Raw genomic sequence first — 25370 nt, 5'->3', positions numbered from 1 at the left:
GGGCCTCTAACCCCCGACGGGGTCCAGGGCGGGTACAACCCACAGGCAGGCACCACAGGGGACCACAGCGTGAGTTGTCTCCCCGTGAGGGCCATGTGCGTCCGGACGACTTGAGATAACAGGGGTATTCGCTTTCTGGGGCCGCTGGACGAACGCACGCACACGGGCAGACCAGGACAGCGAGGCCTGTCCTCCCGCATTCCCGAGGCCGGACAGTCCCAGATCAAGACCGCACGGGGCTCTGCCTGTTGTAATGGCTCTGGGGGAGACCCGTCCTGCCTCGTCCAGCTCCGGGGGATCCAGGGTCCCTGGCTGTGTCACAACAGACCATGCTGTGTCTCCATTGTCGTGTGGCTCCTCTCTGTGTCTCCACTCGGGCTTCCCATAGGGACGCAGCCACTGGGTTAGGACCCGGCCGGCTCCGGCCTGAAATCATCTTAACTCATTACATCTGCGATAACCCAGTCTCCAAACAAGGTCCCATTTGCGGGAACTAGGGGGCCGGGGCTCCGACATATTTGGGGCCACAACTCAAGCAGCGGTAAGTCACCAGCAGGAGCCGTGGGCACTTCTGCTGGTTGACCTCAGAGGTCACAGCGTCCAGCCAGGGCAGCCAAGGCAGAAAGCGACCGGGGCTTCTCTGAGGGAGCGAGGCCTTGTTCCCGCTGTGGGCTTCACCCCTGAGCCGCCGGGGGTCCCCAGGAAAGCCTCGCTGTGGGGCTGTGGTCACACCCTGTCGCGCATCTCTGGGGCCCCGGGCCCGCCGACGTCCTCCGGAGCCATGCCCTCCCTGCAGGGCGTCCCGCCAACTGCGCGCCCAGAGCCCCCGACCCTCGTGGAGAGCAAACACCTCGTCTCATCACTCGCCAAGGCCCCTGCACAGGAGTGAGCCGGAGGGACAACGCAGGAACCCGCATCTCTGAGCACCTGGGGCGACAGGGGGCAGGGACAGGAGGGAGCTGGCGAGGTCGGGGCCGCTGTGGCCACAGGAAGGCCTGTGCACCGCACACCTAGGTGGCCGGCGGCAACCCACACCTCCACCCCACAAGTCTTCTCTGGGCTGTGCCCCTGGGCTTGTGTGGAGCCCCAGCCCGGTCCCAGTGGATGGTGGAAACCAGTGTTCCCCAAAGGGAAGGGGAGCAGAGGGCTGCCCAGGGAGCAGAGAGTGGCGGAGGGCCTGGACTGGAGCAAGACACCCACAGAAGTGACTTGATAGGGAGGCAGGGAAACTAGGGGAGAAGCCTGGAGTTTACAGAAAACAGCTGGGAGAGGGTGGGAGGGGGAGAGGCAGGTGGCAGGGGAGGGGTCAGGAAGAGGGAGAGGTGAGGAGATGGGTTGGGAAGGGGGAGGGGCAGGGTGAGAGGGGAAGGGGCGGGGGGGAGGGTCCGCAGAGGAGGAAGCAGGGAGTGCGTCTGCGGGGCCTTCATCCTCAGGGGCTAGGGAAGGGGTTGAGCTCCTACTCCAGTGGGCCAGGGAGCCAGGGAGGCTGGGAGCCAGCTGGGGCACGTGATCGGAGATCCGGGGGCAGAAGAGGATTTGGGACATCCGGGGCAGGGGCTGCACAGCATGGACACCCTTTGAAGCCCAGGCAGGCCGAGCTGCAGGTGTGCGGGAGGCCGGCAAGAGGGGACCGTCCCCGCACACTGTGCCCCTGCACACTGCCAGGCTGCAGACAGCACACGGCCGCCGCACAGCCTCTGTAGTTTCCTCACTTTGGTCAAAAACAGTGTCAAGAGTGATTTGGGGGGAAATAAATTGAAAAGGTGTCATGTTCCAGATAAAGCATTTTGAACAATAAGGAATGTTTCCAGAAGGACATGAGAAACAAATGACCCCCCCCAGCCCAGCACAGGTTCCCCCATGTGAGAAGCAGAGGCAGCCCTCTTCTGCTGGATGGCCCACTGGAACGGAGGGGTCTGGGCACAGAGGAGGAGGGGCGGCCTCACAGGGCACTGGGGAGGCTTTCTGGAAGAGAAGGTGCGCGAGCCAGGCCTTGAAGGATGAGAAAGCGTGTCTGGTGGAGAGAGAAGGGGACAGAAACTCTAGGCAGAGAAGAACATGCAGGACCGTCTCATCCTGACATGCACCCGAAGTCCAGAAGAGGCCTTATGAGCTCATCACCAATAGCGGGAAAGCTGGAGGCACGTCCTGCGGCGGAGGCAGCGTGGCTCCGCCGGTGAGGCCCTCAGGATGCAGAACAGAAATCCCTTCTGACCTGGCAGATCCCATTTAGGACATTTCTGCAGATTTACTCCTGCGTCTGCACAGAGACACGTGAGCAAGGTATGAGGGCAGCGCTGTGTCTAAGAGCAGAAGAGGGACACAAGGCGACTGTCCGTCAGGAAGGGCCTTGACAAAGGCTGGGATGTCTGTGTGAGGGACACTCTGCAGCCACTAAGAGGACGGAGGCACAGCTGCAAACTGTCCACTGCACAAGAGCCCAGACAGGTGATCAAGAGGAACAGGGACGATGGACGTCTCGGCCAGCCGGCTGCGGCATGTGCACAAAGCGGGCAGCTGGCAGACACGCCTGGGAGGAGCTCAGCGTCCCTCTACAGCTTCAAGCTGTGCAAACACATCGCCTACTCAGAATAATCTAGTTTAAGCTTCAAAGTCCAGCCTCAAGCCTGAGAGCACTGAGTGGGCATTAGTCTCTGCGTGAGTGCCACTGCCCAGTGCCCCTCCACAAGGGCCACCTGTCACCTGGAAGCCCCTGGCCAGTGTCACCTTCCCACCCAGCCCACACAAAGTAAGGAAGACCCATTCTGCAGCTAGCCTTCTCTTGTCCTGGAGCCAGGAGGCTGGACCTGATTCCCTTGATTGGCACAGGGGCGGCCAGCACACAGCAGCTGGTCAGGCTGAGGCCATACACGGTCCCGCAGATAAAGCAGCAGTGACCTCAGCAAGGGAGCAGCACAGGGAATGGGAATGCCCACAGCCAGACAAGCGACGCAACCTTGGAGTGACGGTCCTCAAGTCCCCTGGAGCTTCAGGGACAGGCACATCCCTGGAGCAGTAAGGGCAGCATGTGGTGTGATAAAGGGGGTGCCGGGGCCTCAGTGGGAGGCTGTACAGGCAGCACACGGGCAGTTCTGACCTTTTCTGCCCTGGCACCTCCCTGAGGATGTACCGCTCCAGGGACAGTCCTGTGTGAGTGAGGACAGTGCTGGGCAGGACTCCCAGATGGCCACGGGGGTCCCTCTGTGCCCTGGCCCTCGCCCCTCCAGGTATGTCAGCACTAGGAGATTCACACATCCAAATGGCACTTGGCAGAATGCTTCCCGTGTCCTCCCTGTCCCTCCTCCCCACACCCGCACCTCTCTGCCCCGTGCTTCCACACAGTGTCCCGTCTGCTGCACTTTTGCACAACTTCCAGGAGGAGGAGGTTGGAGGCTCACATTGTACTTCTGATGGACCCGTGACGCACAGGGACAAAGACACACATCAGAACTCCCTGCCTCCCTCTCTCCCAGCCTCTTCAGCAGGAGAGCCTGGGCTCCTTTACTGGCAGCTGGGATCTGAGAGGAGTGCCGGGAGTGCTGCACACCCGGCTGACAACCAGCACCGCGACCGCCAGCCTGCCAGGAGGCCTTCATGGGCGCGGACCCTGCAGCCCCAGTTAAGCCTTCGGATGAGGCCGCCTGGCCGATGTCTTCACAGCAACCTTGAGATGCCCTGAGCCACGACCACCCAGCTGAGCCGCTCCAGGGTCCCCAGGCCTCAGAGAAGAGAGGACACACGGTGGGGATCTGAGATCACTGAGTGCGGGGTGACACATTACAGGGCAGCAAACCACCAGCACGGATGCTGTGCTCCTCGGCCCTTCCGCACGTGAGCCCTTCTCCTTATCAGCCTTCCACCGCCGTGACCTGCCCGTCTGGTCCGACCAGGCACTGACTTGACGAAGATCACATTAACAGCTGACAACGTTAGTTCCAGTTCCCACGAGGCGTGTCGCCTGCTGTCACAGCACTCCCATGGCCAAGGCCGTGATTATCAATGTGACTGTAATATCACTCAGTCAAGAACATGCCAACTACAGGAAAATCCAAACCCCTGTCTCAGCAGGACATGCATCTCTCAGAGAAAAGTGCCTATTGTGTCCCAGCACCCGTGGCCCCCTCCCTGTGCAGGTGGTCCTCCCTGTGCTGGGGGCATCACCTGGGAGCTCAGTAGCAAGGTAAAGTCTCGGGCTCTACCCAGACTCTGGGATGGGGGGGTGGTCTTCTGATGCTGGGGAAGGACTGGTAACAGCTGTGGGTTCAGGGGACCTCTCAGCAGTGCTGGGGGCTGGGAAGGGGAGACCATGGGTGAGGAGAGTCCCAGGAGCCAGAGGGGAAACACTTCAAGAGAGAATCTGAGTCCCCCAGACCTACAGGCACACAGAACCGTGGACGGGACAATGCCATACTCCAGAACAGGTCAGGGAGCTGGATGCCACAGAAGGTCAAGAACCATGTCCCCAATGCCCAGCCTCTGCCAGGAGGCCACACTGAGCTTCCATTTCCCCTGAGGCAGTCAGTTGTAAACCCGTGCTCGGTGCAAGGATGTGCCTGGAAGCCGTGCCAGTGAGAAGCCAGGCCCCAAGAGCAGAGGGCATGGGACTCCATTTCTGTGAAACATCCAGAACGGGTGAAGCCATGGTGGGAGAGAGCGGATTGGTGGGTGCCAGGGTAGGGGACGGGGTGACTGCTGGCGGGCTCAGGGCTTCCCTCAGGGCTTCCTGGAACAGAGCACGGCTGCACAGCAGTCTGAATGTCCAAGATGCCACCAAGCTGTTCATGTTAAAGTGGCTGATTTTATATACATTGTATCTCAAAAACAAACTATTGGTACCACAGCATGACTCCATCCCACCGCCCACCCACACCCTTACTAGCGACATAGTGGGCCCTCCAGTCAGCACAGCCATTCAAGGGCCAGTGGCCAGGGTATGGCCATCCGTGGTCAGCAGGCCACCCTTGCTGGGGCTCCAGCTGTGGGGTGCTGGGGCACTATGGCCACTTGGGGGTCCTGGGATGGAAGACACCGGGCGCTGAACGGGGCCTGGCCTGACTGTGATGGGGCACCCAAGCTGCCACCCCAAGCCACTGAGGTTACTCTGAGGCTAAGGGCCATGCTTGTACTGGCTCTGGGCCCAGGAGGATTCTTTCCAGGAACAGCAGTATCTTAGGTGCTCTCACCCCCTGGGATCCATCACCCCATGGCTCCATCCCAGAGCCCTCCCCACAGCTACTGAACAGGAAGGCCAGGAGCAGGAAAGGCAGTGCCATGGTGCTCAGGCTCCCTCGCCCACCAGGCCAGGCGTCTCCAGACACAGGACACTCGCTGCTGACCCAGACGACCCCAATGCCTCCCAGGCCGGTCCCCGGAGCTCCCACCTGGCCAGGGCAGCCAGCACCACTGCCCCCCAGGTGCCCTCCAGTGAAGCACTGCCATCCAACTCCGCCACCCACTGTTTGTCACGCTGTGAGCCACTCTGCAATGGCTGTGCTTCAGCAGCCTTCCCAGCACCCAGAGGCTCCTTGACCCTTGAGAAAACGGTCCTTAAGCCTGGTGGCTGGGTTTGGGAGCTGGTGTCTAGCGGTGGCACAGGCTGCCCTGTCCGAGAGGTTTGCAGCGTTTTGTCCAATCTTCCCAAAATCTTGTGCTGGTCTGCCAGCTCACTCCCTGCGCCACCAGGCTGAGCAGAACACGCTTGTGTGGAACAGACGGATCACGTGTGTCCCTGCCCCATGGACGAGCAGCTGATGCCCGAGAAGCACAGGCTCTGGCTCTGGGCTCCCCAGAAGCTCCCCACCCCATGCCTCTCCAGTGCCCAGACCCCATTCTGGTGCAGGAGCACTGGCTCTCACTGGTCCTGAGCACTTGAGGGGCTGGGAGCAAGGCTTCCCAAAGGCCTCACTAAGCATCTGTGTGGCTCCAAGGCCAAACCACGGGACACAGCCGTGGCCCATGGTGTCCCATGAATGTCTGTGACCGCGAATGCAGCTGTGACTGAGCAGGCTCTCTCCACACTCTGCACAGTCTGTCCGAGGAACATGCGTGCACCGACACCCTGACAGCAGGCAACACAGCCCTGCTGGCTCCCCGTCCTGCTCCCACAGCGGCTTGTCCCTGCAGCAGTGTGAGCTCCGCCGCAGCTGGAGGGGAGGGAAGCTTAAATACCAGTCGGGCTGCATTCACAGAGCACAGCTGGGGCGCGGGCACTGAGGGGGACCGGCTGGAGCAGCAGCCGTAAGCGCGCCCAGGAGGAGTCCCAGGGGTGTGCCCGCACGTGTTGGCGCCGCTCTTCCCTCCCGTGCCAGCCCTGATGTCCCCTCTGACCCCTGGACAGAGACATGGGGCACAACGTCCCCAAGAGAGCAGAGCCCGGCAGGCAGAGCTCCCATGGAACCCACCAGAACGTCCGGGGGCCAACGATGGGAGCAGAGGAAGAAGGTCCAGGTGAAACCCAGGCCCCTCTGGCAGCAACTCAGAACACATTCCGGGCAGTCTCACTCGACAGGACCTGCGGCTCTTAGTGGCCATCGTCCCTTGAAGTCAGGACGCCTGTTTCCGACCTCGGGGGCGGGCTCTGCAGAGGGCCAGCGGCGGGCTCCCCGGCCGGAAGGGACAAGGCTTCCCTGCCAGGCTGAGGCAGGTGGAGGGCTGCGGGTCACAGAGCTGCCAAGACCACACCCCGAGGGGGGACCGTGCTCCCCGTGGTCTGTCCCAAGACCCCAGCTCAGGGCTCACACCCCAGGAGGTACAGGCCTCGCCGCGGAGGCTGGTCACCCACTGCCACATCCCGCCCCCACGTCTCCTTACAGGTCCCAAGGCCCCAGCTCGTCCCCGTCCCGCCGACCCCATCTCCGCTCACACCCCCGGCCTGCCCCGCGGCTCCCGCCGGCCATCGCATCCCCTCGCCTCTGCTCCTCTGACCCGCCGGCCAATCCCGCGGCTTCTGCTCTGCAGATCCCTCCGATGCGCCACACCCGCACACTCCCACCGCAGCTTCCAGCTGACCCCGGCCTCCGCCTCCCGCCCAGCCGCCCACCGCTCCCAACACGGGGCTCCTTAAACCTCCCGAGGCTCCACTGCCTGCAGAGCAGAGCTCAGCATGCCGGCCTGTCCCTGCCCAGCTGCACCTGGGGGAGCCGCCGCTCACGGCTGTGTCTGTGTGCACACTCCCGTGTGCAAACATGCTGTGTCCAAGTGTGCACCGACATGTGTGTACACGTGTATATGTGTATGGGGGCTGTGTGCCCACGCCCATGTGGGATGTGTGTGTATACGTGCGTGTGTGTACACATGTGCATGTATGTGTACATGTGTGTGCACGGAGCCATGCGCCCACACCGGTGGGGGGGGTGCGCATGCGTGTGTGCCCCTGTGTGTGTGGCCATCTGGCCGCACTCGACTCTGCGGTGTGAGTCACCCCGCCCCCCCCTGCAGGGAGTGAAAGCTGGGCCAGGCCAGCGGCTCCGAGCGGGAAGATATGATCTAGGCAGGCGGAGGGAGTGATCACATCTGCAGGTGGCTGAAGGGGAGGAAGCTGGACGCGTTCCGAGTGTGACTCTGGTTCCGACAGTAAAGCACCGGGAGCGACGTCGCCGTGGGCCATTGCTAATGAGGCCGCTCATGACTCGTCCGGACTCGCGTCTCCCCAGCAGGATGAGAGAGGAGCCCCGGGGGCTCACACGTCACCTCAGAGCAGCTCGGAGGCCCAGGCCTGTCCCAGCGTCCCCAACCGGCAGGCTGCTCCAGTGCTGGTCATCGGGGTGGGCGGGGGGGCACTCAGGAGACACTGTAGAAAGCATCTCCCCGTCACAGCCCCAGGCCCTCAAGGACTCAGGACGGTCCCGCGCTATGGCCACGGCGGCCACAGTAGGAACGGGTTCTATTTACCACACTTGCATGGGGCGTCCAGAACCAAACCCCGGTCCTCCTGGCTCCCCAGCCAAGGCCCTAACCGGCCTCTCAGCCACTCTGTGAAACCCTTGACGGGATGCTGGGGTCCGACTGCAGGAGGCACCGTGGGTCGGCTTTGGTCGTGCTCTGGTCACTCAGCCCCTCTGACTGCCACCCTCCCCCAGTGGCCCGAGGCTTCCCAGGGGTCCCCAGGGCAGGATGGGAGCGGTGGCCACTGCGGGCATGAACTCGGCACGAGAGCGGCCCTGGGATGAGACGCCTCTCCGCGAGGCAGCCAGGAGGCCTGTTCTCACGCACAAGATGGGTCAGAGCGTCTGACATCCCTGATGTCCCCAAGGAGATCGCAGGGCATGATGGGGCCAAGACTGGGCACAGCACTGGGAGCCCCCGAGGAGCACCCCTGCAGTCTGGCCGCCACCCAGAGGCCAGTACACCCAGCAGTGGTCAGCGACTCGCGCAACTATGTGCCAGGCAGCATCCGGGCTCAGACCATGGTTACAGACACACGTTCCAGTAAGACGCCTGACGTGCAACAGCGGCACACGGGGGTACATGGAGGCACAGCTGTGTGGACAGAAACTGGCCGAATCGACCCAGTGTGAAGACGGACCCTTAGAGACCCCTATGGGAGCAGCCGGCACGTGTGAGCGTGTGGACCAGAACGAACCGGGGAAAGTGAAATGCGAGTGAACGAAACACCCACGTAGGAACCACACAACCTGAAAGACAGGGACTCTGTTCCCTCCGGAAGCACTGGCGAGCTGCCCCAGGCGGCCCACGGCTGGGCACACCCCCGGGATCCTCAGATGCCCTGTGGCTCTCCCGGGGCTAAAGCCCAGCAGCTCAGGGGGGTCAGCTCGTGGCTTCACTAGCTTCTGGAGGGGCCACTTCCCGTGGGTTGGAGCCCCTCGTCACGGCTCCTTCTCTGACATGGAGTCCCCGCCTCCTCCTAAGAGAGCCCCGTGGTGCCATCGGACCATGTGGATAACGCAGGTCACCTCCTGGCCGGAGACCCGGGACCAAGCCGCACCTGCCGGCTGCCCTCCGTGGGTGGCAAGCCCACTAGCCACCGGCTGGGGCTGGCAGGCGTCCGAGCCACGACTCTGCCCCCTCACTGTTACCAGATCAAACCTGTCAGCCAGGTGGGACAGCAAGTTTCAATCACTACTGACAAGGGAAACAGTGAAGCGGCCAATAGGTCAGAACAGAACAAGGGTCCGGAAAGACGCAGGGACAGAGAAGGGACGGGAGACGGCGGGCAGAGGGACACGCGGCAGGCACAGCGGAAAGCCCAGCGCTCTCTGCAGCGTCCAGGAGCAAAGAGGGAGAGCAGGAGAAAGCAGGCTTGGAGACGGGAGCACCGAGGGTTTTCCGGGACCGGCTGAATGCGTCAATCCCGAAGCCCCAGAAATACACAGCTGGACACGTCCACGGGGAACCACGGAAAACCCAAGTGCAGGAGAGCGCACGAGAGCAGTCCGAGTCCAACGGCAGATTTCCCTGGAAGGAGCTGGGCGCAGGCAGTGGACCGGCCTTTCCAGGACAGAGCTCCGCCCCTGCCACAGGTGCCCTGGACACGCCTCCCTCCCCCGCGCAGCGGCGGGGGTGGGAACACGGGGACGCCGACATGCTGCCCCCCCCAGGGCACCGCCATCAACATGCACGGAGCAGCACATCGGAGCCAAGCACCTGTCTGGAAGCCGGGTTAGGCACCCTCTGGCCTGAGCCTTTGTCCCCCCTTGAATTGCACACTGAGGCCTGAACCCCAGCACAGTGGTGTCTGGAGATAGGAATCGGGGAAGTATCCGGGCTCAGAGGTGCTCCTGAAGGAGGGACCAGGGTCCCTCTAGAAGAGGAAGAGACCCCAGAGCTGGTTCTCTGCCACGCGAAACCATCTGCACGCCAGGGAGACGTGCCCCCGAGCCCCACCGTGCGGCCCTGCCGGTGCGATCCCTACAGCAGCCTGAGCGACCACATGTGTCCTCTTCGTGTGGTTGAGTCAAACAAGAAACAAGACATATGGGGGTGGGCGCGCTGCGGAGGGTCTGCTTTGGAAGCGGCGAGGTCGGAGAGACAGCAGACACCTGAGGAAAGGCCCCAGGAGGTGAGGAGTGGAGAGTTGATGGCCAGCTGCGCACCGGCAAAGGCCCTGGGGCACGCAGGTCTTGAAGAATGACGGGCAGGCTCCTAAGGTCGGCAGGAGTGTAGGGGAATATTTGTCGGTATTTTGCAATGAATTAGACATACCATTTTTCTTCATTTCCTTGAGATTTCTTAATCAAGATTCAAATTTTTTTTTTTTAAGATTCATTTATTCTTTAAGAGACAGAAAGAGCATAAGCAGAGGGAGGGTCAGAGGGAGAGACACTCGGACTCGCTGCTGAGTGTGGAGCCTGACGGGGGCCTCGATCCCGCCACCATGAGAGACACTCGGACTCGCTGCTGAGTGTGGAGCCCGACGGGGGCCTCAATCCCACCACCATGAGATCATGACCTGAGCCAAATCCAAGAGTCAGACGCTCGACCCACCGAGCCACCCAGGTGCCCCGAAACTCAAATTACCATCTTAATTTTTAAAACGCATGTTTAAATGAGCAGGACTGGAGTGACAGAGAAGGGGGGGCACTCCTATGGGAGCCCAGGAGCACAGGAAAGTTCCACAAGACCAGCGGCTGGAGCCCCCGAGCACCTGGAGAAGCAGGGACATCCCCCATGCCGGGCAAGGCCCATGTACCCCAGATGCCCTCTGCGGGGCCTCCGGAGCCCACTGTGCCATCAGCAGACCAGCACTTCCCACGAGAGTGTGTGGACGTGGCCTGCGCGGGGACCTCGGCCGCCCCGCCGCCTCCAGCAGCTGTCCGCTGGCCGTGAGAGTCACCCAGAACACACACGAGGGCATCGTTGGCCATGGTTTTGTGGGCACACAGGCCCGAATCCCACGTGGGGGCTGAAGGGGCGGACGGCACTCCAGGATGCGCTCAGCGAGCACCCCCTTGGGGGCCAGCCAGGCAGCCCCCCGTGTGCTGGGGACAGGCCCCCGGGAGAGGCACGGGCCACGTGTCGGCACACGTCGTCTGGGCACGCGGAGCGGGGAGACGGCCAGGAGGTGTGGGTCGGGAGTTGAGCCGGGGCCGTGCGACCCCTGCGGGGCCTTCGTGCGACTCACCCTCGCCTTTCCTCGGTTTTCAAACGGATTTTCCAGAACGATCAGAAATGGACTTTGCATTTAGAACTTCAAACTCTTCTCACTGTTTAAATTGGAGGCTGTGGCTGTGGTCCTGACGACGAACAGCAGAGCAGGGAGCGTGTGGTGGCTGGAGCATGTGGGGCACGTGGGGGGCAAGGCAGCCGGGAGCCCACGGGGGCTGCTCCCTCCTCATATTCGGGGGAGGCTGAGCGCGAGGGGTGCCACGGCAGAACCCCGAGGAAGCCCACGTGAGGGGGCAGCGGGAGGAGGGGCTCCAGCAGGGGGACAGAGGAGCCGCGGGCCACCTGGAAGGAGAGGGGTCCCGGAGTCAGCGCCCCAGGAGCCATGCAGGCGGGGGGCTGGGAGAGGCTGACCAGGCCTGACGCCCAGCAGAGCGGCGATGCACGCGGGACTGGAGAAGCCGGCGGGAGGAGGAGGCAAGAACCCCGACGGGAGGACCCCTGCCTGCCCCCAAGGGCTCAGGACAGAAGGCAGGTCCCAGAGCCACCGTGATGGCATCTCCTGGGTCCTGGGCTGGAAGCTGGCAACCACAGCGCAGCCCCGCTCCCCTGCAGGGGGGTGATCCCAGCCCGGGGCTGCGCAGGGCGGCTGAGCCCGTGCCGGGGGTCCACGAGCATGGCAGGTGTGTGGCCCTGTCCTCTGGGTGATGGGTACCGAACGGACCCAAACCCAAACACACTAACAGGGGCACCACGGGCTAGCTCAGCGGGAACAGGGCGGGGGCGTCCCCCACCCAGGGAAGCAAAGATAAACACTCCCTGGAGGAAAACCTGTGCCCTGGGGAGGGGTTCCGCCTGAGAACCAGCAGAGACAACAGGGCAGAGGCCGTGAGCCCACCCAGACCTCACACAGAACCGTCCCACACCTGGGGAGCCAGCAGCCTTGCGGTGCTTGCGAAGAGGTGGGAGGTCACATGTACCTGCTGACGGCCCCCAGCCACAGCCCCGACCCGTCCCCACGGAGGCCTCGGGGATGCAGGGCACTGGGGTCCCGGCCACAGGGACCCCGCCCCACTGCTTTCAGGAAGAGCTAGTCTGCCTGACGCGTACATCTGACCTCACGGGCAAAAGGGGACCAGGGACAGGAGGGGGCTCCAAAGAGCTGTATTTGTTACATGCATCTTAAAAATTCGAAAGGAAACTAGTAAAAGTTTAAAAAAAATACAGCTAAGCAGAATCTTGGCTGGTAGATTTCTGCCTGAAGGCACCCCAATTCCCAGGTGTGCCCACAGCTCTGGCGTAGGGGAGGGGCCCGGTGAGGGAGGGCTCAGGAGGGGAGCCGTGGCCTAAGCCTCAGGTGTGGGCACCGCTGCTCCCCGATCCTTCCAGCCCAGAGAGGGTCCCTAGTGCCAGGCCCCAGGGGACGGCGGCTGCCCCCAGGCTGTGAGTGGCGCGACCCGTCACCGGGATCTGCTCCCACCCGGCGCGGCTCTCTACCGCCTTCTCCACCGCCCATGCAGGTCCTGGGCCACCGGCCCTTGTCCCAGCCCCTAGTAGAGGGACGCACCCAGGGGGCGAGGCAGTGCCGGGTCGCTGTGTTTGGGCCCTGCCCAGCGCGCTAGCTGGAGGGAACTGGTGTGGGAACGGCCGTGGGCCTCTGGTGGTCCGGGGCGGGGGCATCTCACCCCCAGAAACATCGTGCGGATGTGGGCACAGAACAGCTCGCGGCAGCTGGTGGCGTCCGCACACGGGACCGTTCAGATCACAAATGTCCCTTTACGGCACCCGCGATAAGGCTGAGCTGCAAAAGCTTCTAAAAGCTTGATTTTAGGGGCGCCTGGGTGGCTCAGTGGGTCAGGTCATGGTCTCAGGGTCCTGGGATCGAGCCTCGCATTGGGCTCTCTGCTCAGCGGGGAGCCTGCTTCCTCCTCTCTCTCTGCCTGCCTCTCTGCCTGCTTGTGATCTCTGTCTGTCAAATAAATAAAATCTTTAAACAAAACAAACAAAAAAAAAGCTTGATTTTCGTAATTTTTATTTAGGTTCTATATTCATTTGTATTTTACAAATTAACTATAACCTGCATTTTTCATTTCCATATATACACTTAAATACCTTAGCAGGTCATTTTTTGTAAATACCAAAACATATTTCACTTTAATTTCCGTATTTTATGGTAATGCATTCACATTCTATACACTCTGAGCATATGGTTTTTAAAGATATTTTAGACCAACACTGTTAACGGACATTAATGAAAGTGCCGCGTGACGGAGTTCATGACTTGGCTGCAGTGAGGTACGGAACAGCAATCGCACGGACACAGACAGGAACGAGGCGTGAACCACCGGCGTCCGTCTCACCACGCCGGTGGTTCGCGCCACCGTCTCAGCCTCGCCCGCGACGCAGAAGCCTCAACCTCAGCTAAACCACGAGCCTTGTGGCTCGGAGCCGTCAGGCACAGGAACGCGGAGCCTCACGCTCAAGACGGGGGCAGAAAGTCTGACTGACTTAGCACGGCTTTTGTGGTTTCTGTGTGTGGCCCCGGCAGTGGCCTCCCTCGTGGGCTTGCTCCAGCCCGCTGCTATCTCCTGGGAGAGCCGCACGGAGGGGAGGGGGCTCCACCAGTGGGTCCGTGAGGCCCCACGGGGCAGGGACCCCATGCACCGCCCACATTAGCAAGAAGAGCCCAGGGGTTTGGGGAGCCTCCGCATGGCCCCAGGCACACCCTGGCTAACCACAGTCACACGCGGTCTGGAGACGTGCACGGCAGCACGTGTGCCTACCAAGGCCAAATCCTGCAAATCCCCCGGGTCTTGCCCCAGAGGATCTCCCTCCCCAGAGTGCAGGCGCCCTTGGGCCCCCCGCAAGCCCACTGGCGGGGGGCAGCTGTCTCCCCCGTGGTGGCGCTCGCCCGGAGCTCAAGCGTGTGCGGGCTGGTGCACTGTACGTGATTCATGGGGCCCATTTATTGGGACAATCAGGCTAAATTCAGGTTAATGGCTTTTTAATCATTCTCCCGATGGCGCATGAAAGCACTCGAAGGCAGTCCACAAGTGCCAAGCTCGGCGCGGTAAGCAGGTCCTATCTGTGGACTGGACGCCAGCCCGGGCGCGGGGGCGGCGGGCACGGGGCGGCCGGCGGGCCAGCTGCAGGCAGCCTGCCGCGTCCCTGGTCCAGCACGTGGAGGGGCGGCCCCCGCACGGATTTCCAGACACGCAGACGTGAAAGTGCACACACGGCAGCGTGCAGGCCTGTCCAGTCCCCCAGCTCCCTCTCCCTGGTCTCCTGACACCCACCCTCACTCTGCAGCACAACTGAGCAACCCAAATAGTGAATCTGAGAACACGGAGACAGGGCACACCCCTGCTGCACTGCCACGGCCCCAGTGGCCCCCTCACTGGCCCTGCCACCGAGACTCGAGCCTTCCCCCAGCGCTCACCGGCGCACCCTCCGTGGGCTCCCTGGCGGAGCAGAGGTGAGGCCTGCCTGCCCCGCAGAGCAGCTCCGAGGGGCGCACACGGCCACGGCGACGCGTCCGCCACGGGCTCTCTGCCTCTTCAGATAGGCCTGACCTCCAGGTCTGGGTGAGACCCCCAAACGGTGTGGGTTCATAGAGGATGGTCTAAAGCCAAACGCTACTGGGAAACACCCTTTAAAGGTCACCTGTAAAGGGGGAAGACCGGGCGCGAAATGGGATGGCACTGACTTCCATGTCCCTCCCCGGACCCGACCCACCAGAGGAAGAACAGCAGAACGCGACGTCCCCTCCCCCCGAGTGCCTGCGAGGGAGCCGCCCAACCGCCCGAGACACGGCCAGAGACACCTGCACCGGCGAGGCCACGACTGGACCAGGCCACGTCTGGGGCTTTGTCCTACATTTGTGGAATTCTGCCAGTAACGCGGGTCTGCTCTGACAGCCAGCGCAGAGCACGGCCGGCGAGCGTGTGGCCCACCACCGTGCGGGCCCCACCACCGCGCCGACGGCACGCACAGGGGGCGGAGAGCAGGCACGCGTCTCTGGGCGGGGGACAAGGACCATGAGGCCCAGCGATGGGAACATGAGGCCATAGGTGCCACAGACCCCTTCCCAGGGGCGGTGTCCCTGGCAGCACAGAGCCGGGCCCCGCTGGGTGAGTGGCCTGCGCACCGCAGAGGCACAGCCCCTAGTCACCCCTCAGGCCTGCCCCCACCACATAGTCAGGAACCCAGCTCCCCAGGCCTTCGGGGGCCGCAGCATCTCCCCTGGCCCGCGGTCTCCATGGGCAGGCTCCCGAGGGATGTGCCAAAAGGACACTGGTGTCAGGGGTTGTGTTCTCGTCACACGTGTCCCAGCTGCCGCCGTGGGGTGAGAGCCATGTGCTCCGACAGCAGCCCGGCCGGCTCTGCTGCTCTGGGGTCCCCACTGAGTGGGCACCTGGCAGGGGCCGGCTCCCGCTCTGCCCTCAGCCCGTGCCTACCATCCCTGCAGACCTGGCGCTTCCCGCAAAGTGTCGGGGGGTCGGGTGCCCGCTGCTCAGGCAGGCCCTGAAGCCACGGGGCCTTGCACCTGGCAGGAGCGGCGCATGCACACGCGAGTGCAGATGCACGGGTCCACACACGCGGGGAAGCCTGCTGAGTGAGGGCACACGTGAGCAGAGGTGCGGTCTTAGTGTAGACGGGGGACATGCTGGGCGGGGCAGCGCCCAGGGTGGGGTGGGAGGGAGGGGGCTCCCGGCACCCCACGTGGCCGCTGCACCAGGCGGGAGCCGGTCCAGGCGGGGGAACCCCGTGAGAACCCCGCGCCGGCTCTGCCCCGAAGCCGCGGCTCTTTCATGTGGTTCCAGCTCCCGGAGCGCATTTCCCAGGATTTCAAAGAGCCGTTAGCACAAGACAGTCCCTCTCTCTCGTTTCCATCTGAACGGGTTCCAACGTCAGGTCCTCTGCCAGAACAGTGGGTCCGCACGCATATGCACACACGCGCGTGCACACACACACACACACGAAAGGGACCTGTCAGCACCGCTTCCCGGCGGCACCAACAGGGAGGCCGGGGACCCAGGCGGCCCACGAGGTCGCTGCCGTCCACACGCTCCGACGCACAGCTCGCCGAGGGGGCCCAAGGGGCAGCCCGCCCCACTGCCCATGTGGACAAGCCCGTCCCACCACCCCAGTGGCTTCTGGGTCTGTCACCCCCACCCAGTGGAGCACAGCCCCTCTGAGGCCCACGGGCCCTGCTCCCGCCCCTGGAGGAGGCAGGCCGGTCCCACAGCCCTGAAGCACAGCCCCCTGCACTGGGGGAGCAGCGACCTCACACCTGGGGCCACTGGGAGCCGCCCCAGGCTGGCTCGATGCAGGGGTTCGGCACCTGCCACAGGGAGCACACAGGCCTGCGGAGCACAGGTCAGCAGTTAGGGCAGCAGCAGCATAGAGACGGACAGTGCAGTCCCACGGCCTCCCCACAGCTATGAGCCCCCCTCAGCAGATACCCAGTGCCCCTCAGGACCCCCCAGCCCCAAGTGCTGAGCTCCCTTCTGAGCGGAGTCCTGATGCCCTGGCCTGGTGGGGCTCCCGTGGAGATGCTGAGCCCCCTGTCCCCTCCCCCAGAGGACCAGCACCAGGACAGCCTGGGGCTCTGGGGAGGAGAAGCTGAGCGCCACGGAAAGCTCCCACGTCTGCAGCTAGAGCAGGGCTGTGGCCTGTGCGTCCACAGATGGGAGAGTGGGAGGGGCCAGGTGTGAGTCCCTGTGTCCCCGGGTGTGAGTCCCTGTGTCCCCGGGTGTGAGTCCCTGTGCCCCCGGGTGTGAGCACCTGTGTCCCCGGGTGCGAGTACCCTGTGTCCCCAGGTGTGAGTACCCTGTGTCCCCAGGCTGGCAGGCCGGCCTCTGCCAGCAGCGCCACTGCCCCCTGCACACACACACACGCACACACACCCCATCTATGGGGAGGCAGTGCTGACCGCCCCCCCCCAGCAGGAGTATCAGCCTTTCAGGGGAAGGCAGGTGGGGAGGTGGTGGTGACCTGCAGGGCCCCGCCCCCGGAGCAGAGGGAGAGGGGCAGGCCCACCCCGGGGGCGGGGGGGTGCAGAGAACTTCCAAGGGGAGGGGAGGGCCAGGGCGGGCCCACAGGTCAGCTCTGCTAGCACCAGAGCAGGGCTCATGTTGCCACAGGAACTGAGGATGTGGGGTACACGGCTGGTACCCAGGGTCCATGAGACGAGCCTGGCTGCGCTGGGCTGCTCCGGGGGGGGTGCAACCCTGACTCCTCAACCTGTGAAGGGCATGGCCCATCCTCCAACCACCAGTGAGGCGGCAGCTCCCAGAAAAGCCCTGGCGCAGAATCAAGCCCATCACATGTCCCCGAGCAGGCACGGGTGCCACCTCGAGCTCACGGGAAAGAACCAGCAGCTGAGGCCGCCCAATGGCACCCGTCGCCTCAGAGTCCCGCCAGAGTCGCCCGCCTTCCGACACCTGCAGAACCGTGTGGCCTCCACATCGGCCGGCTGCTCCCCATAGCCCCGAACGGTGGGGGGGCACTGTGCTCCGAGGAGAGGCCGGCCACAGCAGGGCCGCTGTGGGGAGAGGGCCCCGCAGGGAGAGGGCGTGGCGGGCAGAGCACAGGAGCGAGGAGAGAGCAGCTTGCTGAAGCACACTTGGGCCTGGGGGTAAAGTGACCCCCCGCCCCACGGCTCCTGCCGTGCAACCCTCGGCTGGGGGCCTCCACTGCGAGCCCTGGATGCAACCAGCCCTGGGTTTTTGCAGGATTACGTAAAATTCAGCAAGGACAAGTACTATGTGGACTGGGGGAAAATAGAGAACTTTATTTTTAACATAGTAATTAAACTGCGTCACAGAGCAAGGACATGAGACTCTTTGTTTCCACTGAATAAATACAAGTGAAGAGACCACCCGTCTTCCTTCTCTAGACTCCTCGGAGTCCCGCCGGCACAAAGCCCGCCTTCCCTCTGCGGGGGGCCCTGCAAGCCCCATTTGGGGACAGCACCTGTCCTTTCTGGTGCCCGTCCAGGTCCAAGTGCTCGTACTGGACGTCAACGTGACGATGGTTCCCCCGAGAGAGAAAGAACCGGGTTTCCTTACAGAAGCCCCGCGTGGATGGAGCCCTTCCCACCAGCTCCCGGCGACACTAAGAAAGGACGCGTCCGCTCAGCGCCCGAAAGGGGGGGCAGGATAACGGAAAGTGTGACCTACTGTATGTCTTACAGACGGTCCCTTATTTCAAAAATAGAGATTCCTACTTAAATTTAACGTGTCTGAAACCGGCCAGGCACCCGAGTCTGCAACACATCTGCTGCTGCTTGTTCACGGAGCCCCTGGCACTGCGCTGCTGGGCCACCCAGGCTGGCGGGCTCCGGAGCTGCAGCGAGATCACAGACCACAGCTAAGTGCCCTGCCCCCAAGCTGGGGCCTGGGGAGTGGGACACCCCACCCCCACCCCCCGCACACCATGCTGCCCAACGTCGGGGATAAGGCACGCCTCTGCGCCCAGCACTCACGAGGGTGAGCGTTCCCTTCCCACGCCACGCTGCAAAGGACAAGTCCGTCTCCATGTTAGGCTCCCACTGCGGCCGCACATGCCGAAGCTCAGAGCTCCGGTGTCTACACAGGGCCGCGTGTTCCTGCCCTAGTGACGCGCAAGTCAGCGAGGACACAGATCGAAGCATGACCGGGAGGACAGCGTCCGTCCTCACAACCAGCAGTAAACCTCTTTCACGCACCCCATTTCTCATCAATCTGTGTTTTTAAAAAGTTTTATTTCCTGAAAGTATCTCTAAGTGTGATAGTTTGTAACACACGACAAACAAAAACGATGTAACGAGATTATAAGGAAACAGGCAGGAAGTACTATGAAGCACTGAAACCAAGTGACGTCCCCGGCCGGGCCCACAGAGCCCTCCTGCCAGCCACCGCTCGAGCTGCGAGGCCTCGTTCCCTCAAAGGAACATTACTGGTTCTAGCCCCCAGCAGTGTGGCACACACGCCCCCACCGATGCGACAGAAGGGAAGCCACAGCCTGTGTGTGTGCACCCCGGCCGGGAGAGGGGAGGGGACAGCTGTCACCATCTCCCCAAAGTGCCAGGCCAGCAACACGGTAACACTGCCTCTGGCTGTCATCGTCCTACATACACCATAATTTCAGAAAAGAAGCCTGTTTGGAGCGGGAAAGGTAGGGAAAACAAGAGATGCTGTGGTCTGCAAGCTTGCCTTTTTTGGTACCAGCACAGAGTGTCACTGTCACTATGCGTTCAGCAGAGAAAGCCGGGCCGCGGCTGGGCGCCGTGTCTGTGCGTGCGTGAGGACGGGCCTCAGAGCCCCAGGGACTTCTGCGCCAGCTGCCTGGCCACCCGGCAGAACTGCTCCCGGTCGTCCCGCCACATCTTAGAAGCGTCCACGTTGGCTCCGCTCTCATCGTTGGGCTCTGCAAGAGAAGAGACATGCGCCGTGGGAAAGGAGCTCTGGAACGCAAGGGCCGACCGAGGTCTTCCGCCTCGCTTACACCCTCCACGTGTCCTTCCGGAGCCGTGTCCCAGAAACACGCGCTAGGGGAGAAAGTCAGCTCTCGGACAGACCCACCAAGGGTGGCTGAGAGGCAGCGCGAAGTCAGGGACACGCACATGTGGCAGGAAGACCCACCCTTGTGACCCCTACATCCCGAGTGTCTTGAAGACAAACGTTCTATCTTGCTCTGGACACCCTGGGCCCCACTCCTCCGACTAGATGTCCACCCAGCTCCTGCCACAGCCCAAGGCGAGGTCGACACCTGGCCCCGGGGCACACCTGACTCCAAAAGGTGCCCCAGACAGATCAGGACACACACACAGAGGCAGCAAGGCAGGGAGCCGGAGGCCCAGCGCGGGCCAGGAGCAGGGCCCACGGCGCAGGGAGCCAGAACAGTGGGAAGCACTGGATGGGAGCAGAAAAGACAGCCAAGAGGCCAACTGTGAGCAGGACCCTGGTCCCTCCCTCCTGCCCAGCCTTGCGTCCCTCTGTGGCCACCCCGTCTCTGTCCCTCCAACCACGATGGCTTCTTCCTCCCGTTTATTCAAGAAGCCCTTCCTCAGCAGGTCCTGGGCGTGAGGTCCAGTGCAGGGGACCGCACCCCCTCCCCCAGGGCACTACAGACGGGACCGTCCACACACACATCGTTTCAAACTTGGGGCTGCAAAGTGGGCGATGGGAGAGCAGGAAGCAGAGGACTTGGGGTCCCGCAGGCCTCGAGGAGGAGTTGTGCTCAGCGGACCCCTGAGTAGGCCCGACGGCAGGGAGCATACGAGCGCGGACAGGGCCAGCCTGGCTCCCCACCCAGCCCTGGTGACAGCAGGAACCCAAGGCCCAGACGGCTCACAGAGGACCAAGGGCTGCAGCCTCCTCTCAAAGTAGGCCAGGACGGAGGGCGCCGAGTGGAGCTGCAGCCGAGCTGGGGGGGAACCGAGCTGAGAAAGCAGCCCAGAGCACAGGGCACGTACTCTGACAGCAGCAGGTCGGAAATACATTAAAACATTCTCTTTTTTTCCAGCAAGCTGCACGCCCAGTGCGGAGCCCAAGCCCGGCTCGAGCTCCCAACCCTGAGACCCACACCGGAGACGGGATCAGGCGCCGCAGCAACCGCCGGAGACAGAGCCGCGACTGCGCGACGACCTTTAACGGTCAGCCTGGGTCTCTCCCTCCCCGCCCCCCGCCCCACAGTGCTCTCCAAAATAAACAGATAAATAAGTAAGTAAATAAAACCTTTTGAGAAAAGAATTTATAGGACGCCTGGGTGGCTCAGTGAGTTAAAGCTTCTGCCTTCGGCTCAGGTCATGGTCCCGGGGTCCTGGGATCAAGCCCCGCATCGGGCTCTCTGCTCAGCAGGAGCCTGCTTCCTCCTCTCTCTCTGCCTCTCTGCCTACTTGTGATCTCTCTCCGTCAAATAAATAAATAAAATATTAAAAAAAAAAAATTTATAGCAAAACTGTCCCGGAGCGACTTACAGCTGCCATTCGCAGACCGCCGATCCACCGCCTCTCCTCGGGTGCCCTGGCAGCGTGCGGGGAAGGGAGTGCCTCCGCCCTCACACTCGCACACGCACGGACATTGGACGTCCTCACCTTCACGCTGCGCGTAGGGCCACTGAGGCCCCCCGAGCCTCCCCCGAGCGCCTCCCACCCCTCCACGTCTTTCCTTCCGGGCCGTCTAGGCTAGCGCCCCCGCGTCCCCGAGCGCCCCCTTCCTCGTGCTCTCTCTCACGCCCTTTGTCCTGCCCTTCAGCCACGGTCTCATCCAGACGTGAGCTCAGCCTCACCTGCACAGCGGGCCTCGGCCCAGCAGCCACCAGGGAAGGACACCCCCATGCCAGACCTTTCTCCCCACTCTGCGGGCTCCTATTGCGGAGACGGCAGCCCTCTCCCCCGGTGCTGAGGTCAGAGACACAGGAGCCACCGTGCACACCAGCGAGCCTGTCTCCCATATGCAACCCGTTCTTGTGGCCCCACAGCGGTCCCCAGCCTTCAGAAGTCCTTGTCCCCCAGCCCACTGCAACACTTGCCCGACAGGCTCCCTGCCACACGGACAGTCTTGCCGAGGTGCGGCTGCACAGCCTCCTGTCCCTGGCTAAGCTGGAGCTGCAGCCGGTGCTGGTGGTGTCCCCACACGAGCCACAGGCCTCATTCCAAATGCCCCTCCCGCCCCCTTAGCTCAGTACCTCCTCCCCAGGACAATCCCATCTCGGGGCCGGCCCGACAGCTCCTGTGAGTCCAGCTCAGGATGTGTCAGTGACTGGCCGCCACTGGCGGATCTGGAAAATCCCCTCAGAAAGCAGGCTTACGGCTGGGGTCTAGGACACACTGCGCTGGACACCTCAGGACCCAGTGTCAGCCACACGGCAGGTGCCCTAGGAAACACCAGCTCCACGAGCGCGATCCCCAAGGACCAGAGTGCGGCTCACTCTGGCCAACGTACAGACTCATAATCATGAATGCATACGAGTAATTGCGTGAAAAAGCAGAAACGGCATATGTGGATGAAGCACGAACAGACACGACTGTGACAGAGAACAGAGGAGGAGGACACAGGACAGAGACGTCTGCGCGTCCGGCCCCCCTCCCGCCCCCCGGGGCGGCCTTACCTGCCAGCATGCTCACCACCGACAGCAGGATCTTCTCCACGCTCTGCACGGGGCTCCAGCGCTCGGCGCTGCTCTCGTAGCCCATGGGGTCGTCGCCCGGGGCGTGCAGGATGGAAATGCAGACTCTGCCGTCAGGGTAGACTGCGGGGGTGAGGACGCAGCAGGTGAGCCGAGAGAACCGGGACAGCGGGCAGCAAGGCAGGCAGCAGCGCGGACACAGAGAGCCAGCTGCTCGCGCGGCTGCGGCAGAGCCCGAGGCCCCGAGCGCCGCACCCTGGTGCACCCGGCCGGCTGGGCCCACGCTCGCCGACCAGGCTCCAGGCCGTTGCCTGGCCCCAGACACCCCCACAGCTCCGCCTCCACGGGGATCTGGATTTGTCAGCAGTGCGTCTGAACACACTAACTAATGATGGGGAACCTGGCAGAGAACTAGTTCACGAAAGTAACTCTTGTAACGAGCATTACAGTAATTGTCAGAGCTGATTTCTAAGATTTTCCAATGCCCCCATGAAACCCTGGAACCAACTGGACATGGAAATCTACATCCCCGGTGCCAGGATGAAGGCAACCAGGATTACAGAGACTTCTAGAAGGAAAAAGGTGCCCTGACTTCTCCCAGGGCCTCCCTCTAACACACAGCCCGTCATCTGTGCCCTGGAGGTCCGCAGTGTCCCGTTGAAGTCACGGCCACCAGCAGCATCAGGAACCAGACCCGTGTGCTCTGGGTCGAGACAAATGCGTCTCTGTTCCCAGTGTGTGACTGATGCTACCAAGGACCCTGCAGTGCCCGCCGCTTCTCTCTCTCACGGGAGAGCCTCAGGCGGTTCGATGTGTACCCAGGACAGCTCCACTGTAAACTGTGAAGGCTGCAGGTTATAATAACAGAAACGACAGACAATTCAGGATAAATGTATGTAACTCTCCTTCCTCGTGAGCGCAGAAGCCCCAACCACTGAGACACCGGAATGGCTTGAAGGATGCCCACACACATGCGCCACCCCACCTCGACCGTGGCCACCTCACAGCCAGCCTTCTCGAAAGAACGGGGCTTCTGAGCACTTACCGCACACACAGAACTGCATCAGTGTGAGAAAAGAAAAATCTGAAAGTCTGTCTGAGGAGGGAGCTAACGACCCACACGTAACATCAGCAGGACGCAAGACGATCCAAATGAGGGTCTGCATGGCCAGTCCCACAGGGGGACACGATCCTGAGCCCCTCTGTCAGGGGTGGGGGTCTGGGCAGGCCTCCCCCGACCCTGTGGAGGTGCCCAGGCTAGGGGAGAACTGCGAGGTGGGTTCGTTTGTTATTAAGCCAAGGGGTGTCAAAGGCTCGGCAAGCTCTATAAACACTCCCATGGATTAAATGAGACTTGAGCTATTTCATACGCAGAGAAGTACAGGAAAATAAGGAATACTCAAATGAGAAAATACTTCACTTCTACAAAACAGGGCATCTTACTCGCTTTTATTCTCCACAACCATTAAGATCATGATTTTAGTGGCAATAATCATTTATAAAAAAGGAACATTATCCTAGGGGCGGCTGGGTGGCTCTGTGGGTGAAGCGTCTGTCTTCAGCTCAGGTCAGGATCTCAGGGACCTGGGATCGAGGCCCCGTCGGGCTCTCTGCTTCTCCTTCTCCCTCTCTCTATCAAATAAATAAATAAATCTTTCAAAAAATTTTATGAAAAGGAACATTATCCTAAACGTGATCCTTAAAAATATATTTTCTTACTACACTATATGTACTACAGACACTCTTTTCTACAACCATGTCTTGTAAAGGAAAAGGAAAAACCAGAGCTATTCAGGAATCCAGTTCCTACCACTGGACACTTCCCCAACTTAAATCCATAAATGTAATTAATGACGGAATTCCCCCCCCCTTCAAAATACATGTTTATTTTAGAAAAAAGATTTACAAAAACCAAAAAAGATGCCGTTATTGAAAGAGAATCACTTTCAACATTTGTGAGCCACGTTCCCAGTTACGTGCATTTGCCCACGAAGCGTTTTCAGGACAAGTGAACTGTAAGAAGGATGAGGACCCGGAACCTGCCTTCCTCATTCGACACAGAACTTCCGCTCTAGATCCTTAAATTCTACTCAGATCACTGAAAGTATCTGTATAGTACTCGGAGGTACAGTCTAGCGTGGCTCGGCTGTTGAAAACAGCTGCCCCGGCTGGTCCCCACTGTCAGAGCCCCCGGCGGGTGGGGCCGGGGCCGCACTGCGCGCACCCAGCGTGCGTCTCTGACCGGCCCGCCGGGAGAAGGAGCCAGCAGGTCAGAGGGCGCCCAGCATCAGGTCCACATTCACCATCTACGTCACACTGTCTTTCAACTGATGTCACCGCCCCCACGAGGAGGTGGCTGTGGTTTAACACACGGGTTACACCTCCGGGTTACACCTCCCGGGCTCTGTGACCCCGCCCACAGCCCCGCGCCCCACAGCACTTACTGTTGGGATGAAACATCTCGCAGGTAAATCTCATCTTTGGGGGACTTAATGGGTAATCCAGCGGGAAGCTCAGGATGGCCGGAAAGACCCCGAACTCAAAGCAGGTGTCTTCTGGGCCCCTGGGGGACAGAAAGAACAGAGACGCTCAAGTACGTTTCCCAGGGCCCACCACACTAGTAAGAAGCTGGGAGACTTCTACTGCTTCACAAGCGCACATGGAGAGACTACGTGAATGCTAACGGTGAACCGGTACTTCTCTCTGAGCAGGGAAGCGTCACCTCCTCGTCCCACGGCAATCTGGTTAGACTTAGGGACAAGCACAAACACCGAATTACAGGCACAGTGTCTGCACTAATGGAGGTAAGCGTGGGCGGCAGAGCCTCCCCAAAATACGGGATCGGGGGAGAGAGCTGCCAGCAACACTGGAAGGCCGGGGGGCGTCTGTTTGCTGTGTGCACGCTGCCGTCTCGTGCGATAAAGGTACACTGTAGGCGCACACCATCGTATTAACCAACCGAGCCACCCAGGCGTCCCCACACCATCGTATTAAATGAGGGTTAAGAGTTGTTATTTCAAAGGCTATTTTGAAATTTTTAAAAGTGCCCAAGAAACGATTTTGTCACCCTCAAGAAAGAGGTACGGAGCACCCCATGACCACAGATGCAGCTCCTGCAGGAGCCGGGTGTGCACAAGCGCGGCAGAGCCGGGCCAGCGCCCCCCGGAGGGCAGTGTCACGGGGCACCTGTGCGC

At 61.7% G+C, this 25370-nt stretch overlaps 1 protein-coding gene across 2 annotated transcripts in view; it reads right to left on the bottom strand.

The window, feature by feature from the left end:
- Positions 1–18789: 18789 nt before the first annotated feature.
- UBE2G2 (ubiquitin conjugating enzyme E2 G2) overlaps positions 18790–25370 on the bottom strand; it is a 33038-nt gene continuing 26457 nt past the window's right edge. For both annotated transcript variants that reach the window (XM_045084342.1, XM_004762277.3), the window contains exons 4-6: positions 24621–24739; positions 22159–22299; positions 18790–19473 (exon numbers count right to left, since the gene is read on the bottom strand). In XM_045084342.1, coding sequence (XP_044940277.1) covers positions 19361–19473; positions 22159–22299; positions 24621–24739 — 373 coding nt within the window. In that variant the 3' untranslated portion in view covers positions 18790–19360. The remainder of the gene's footprint in view (positions 19474–22158; positions 22300–24620; positions 24740–25370) is intronic.

This window comes from Mustela putorius, unplaced genomic scaffold (genome assembly GCF_011764305.1).
Source record: "Mustela putorius furo isolate JIRA1106 unplaced genomic scaffold, ASM1176430v1.1 tig00000765_pilon_pilon_pilon, whole genome shotgun sequence".
NCBI lineage: Eukaryota > Metazoa > Chordata > Mammalia > Carnivora > Mustelidae > Mustela > Mustela putorius.
Note: the sequence above shows the minus strand (reverse complement) of the source record. Positions and strands in the feature narration are given on the sequence as shown.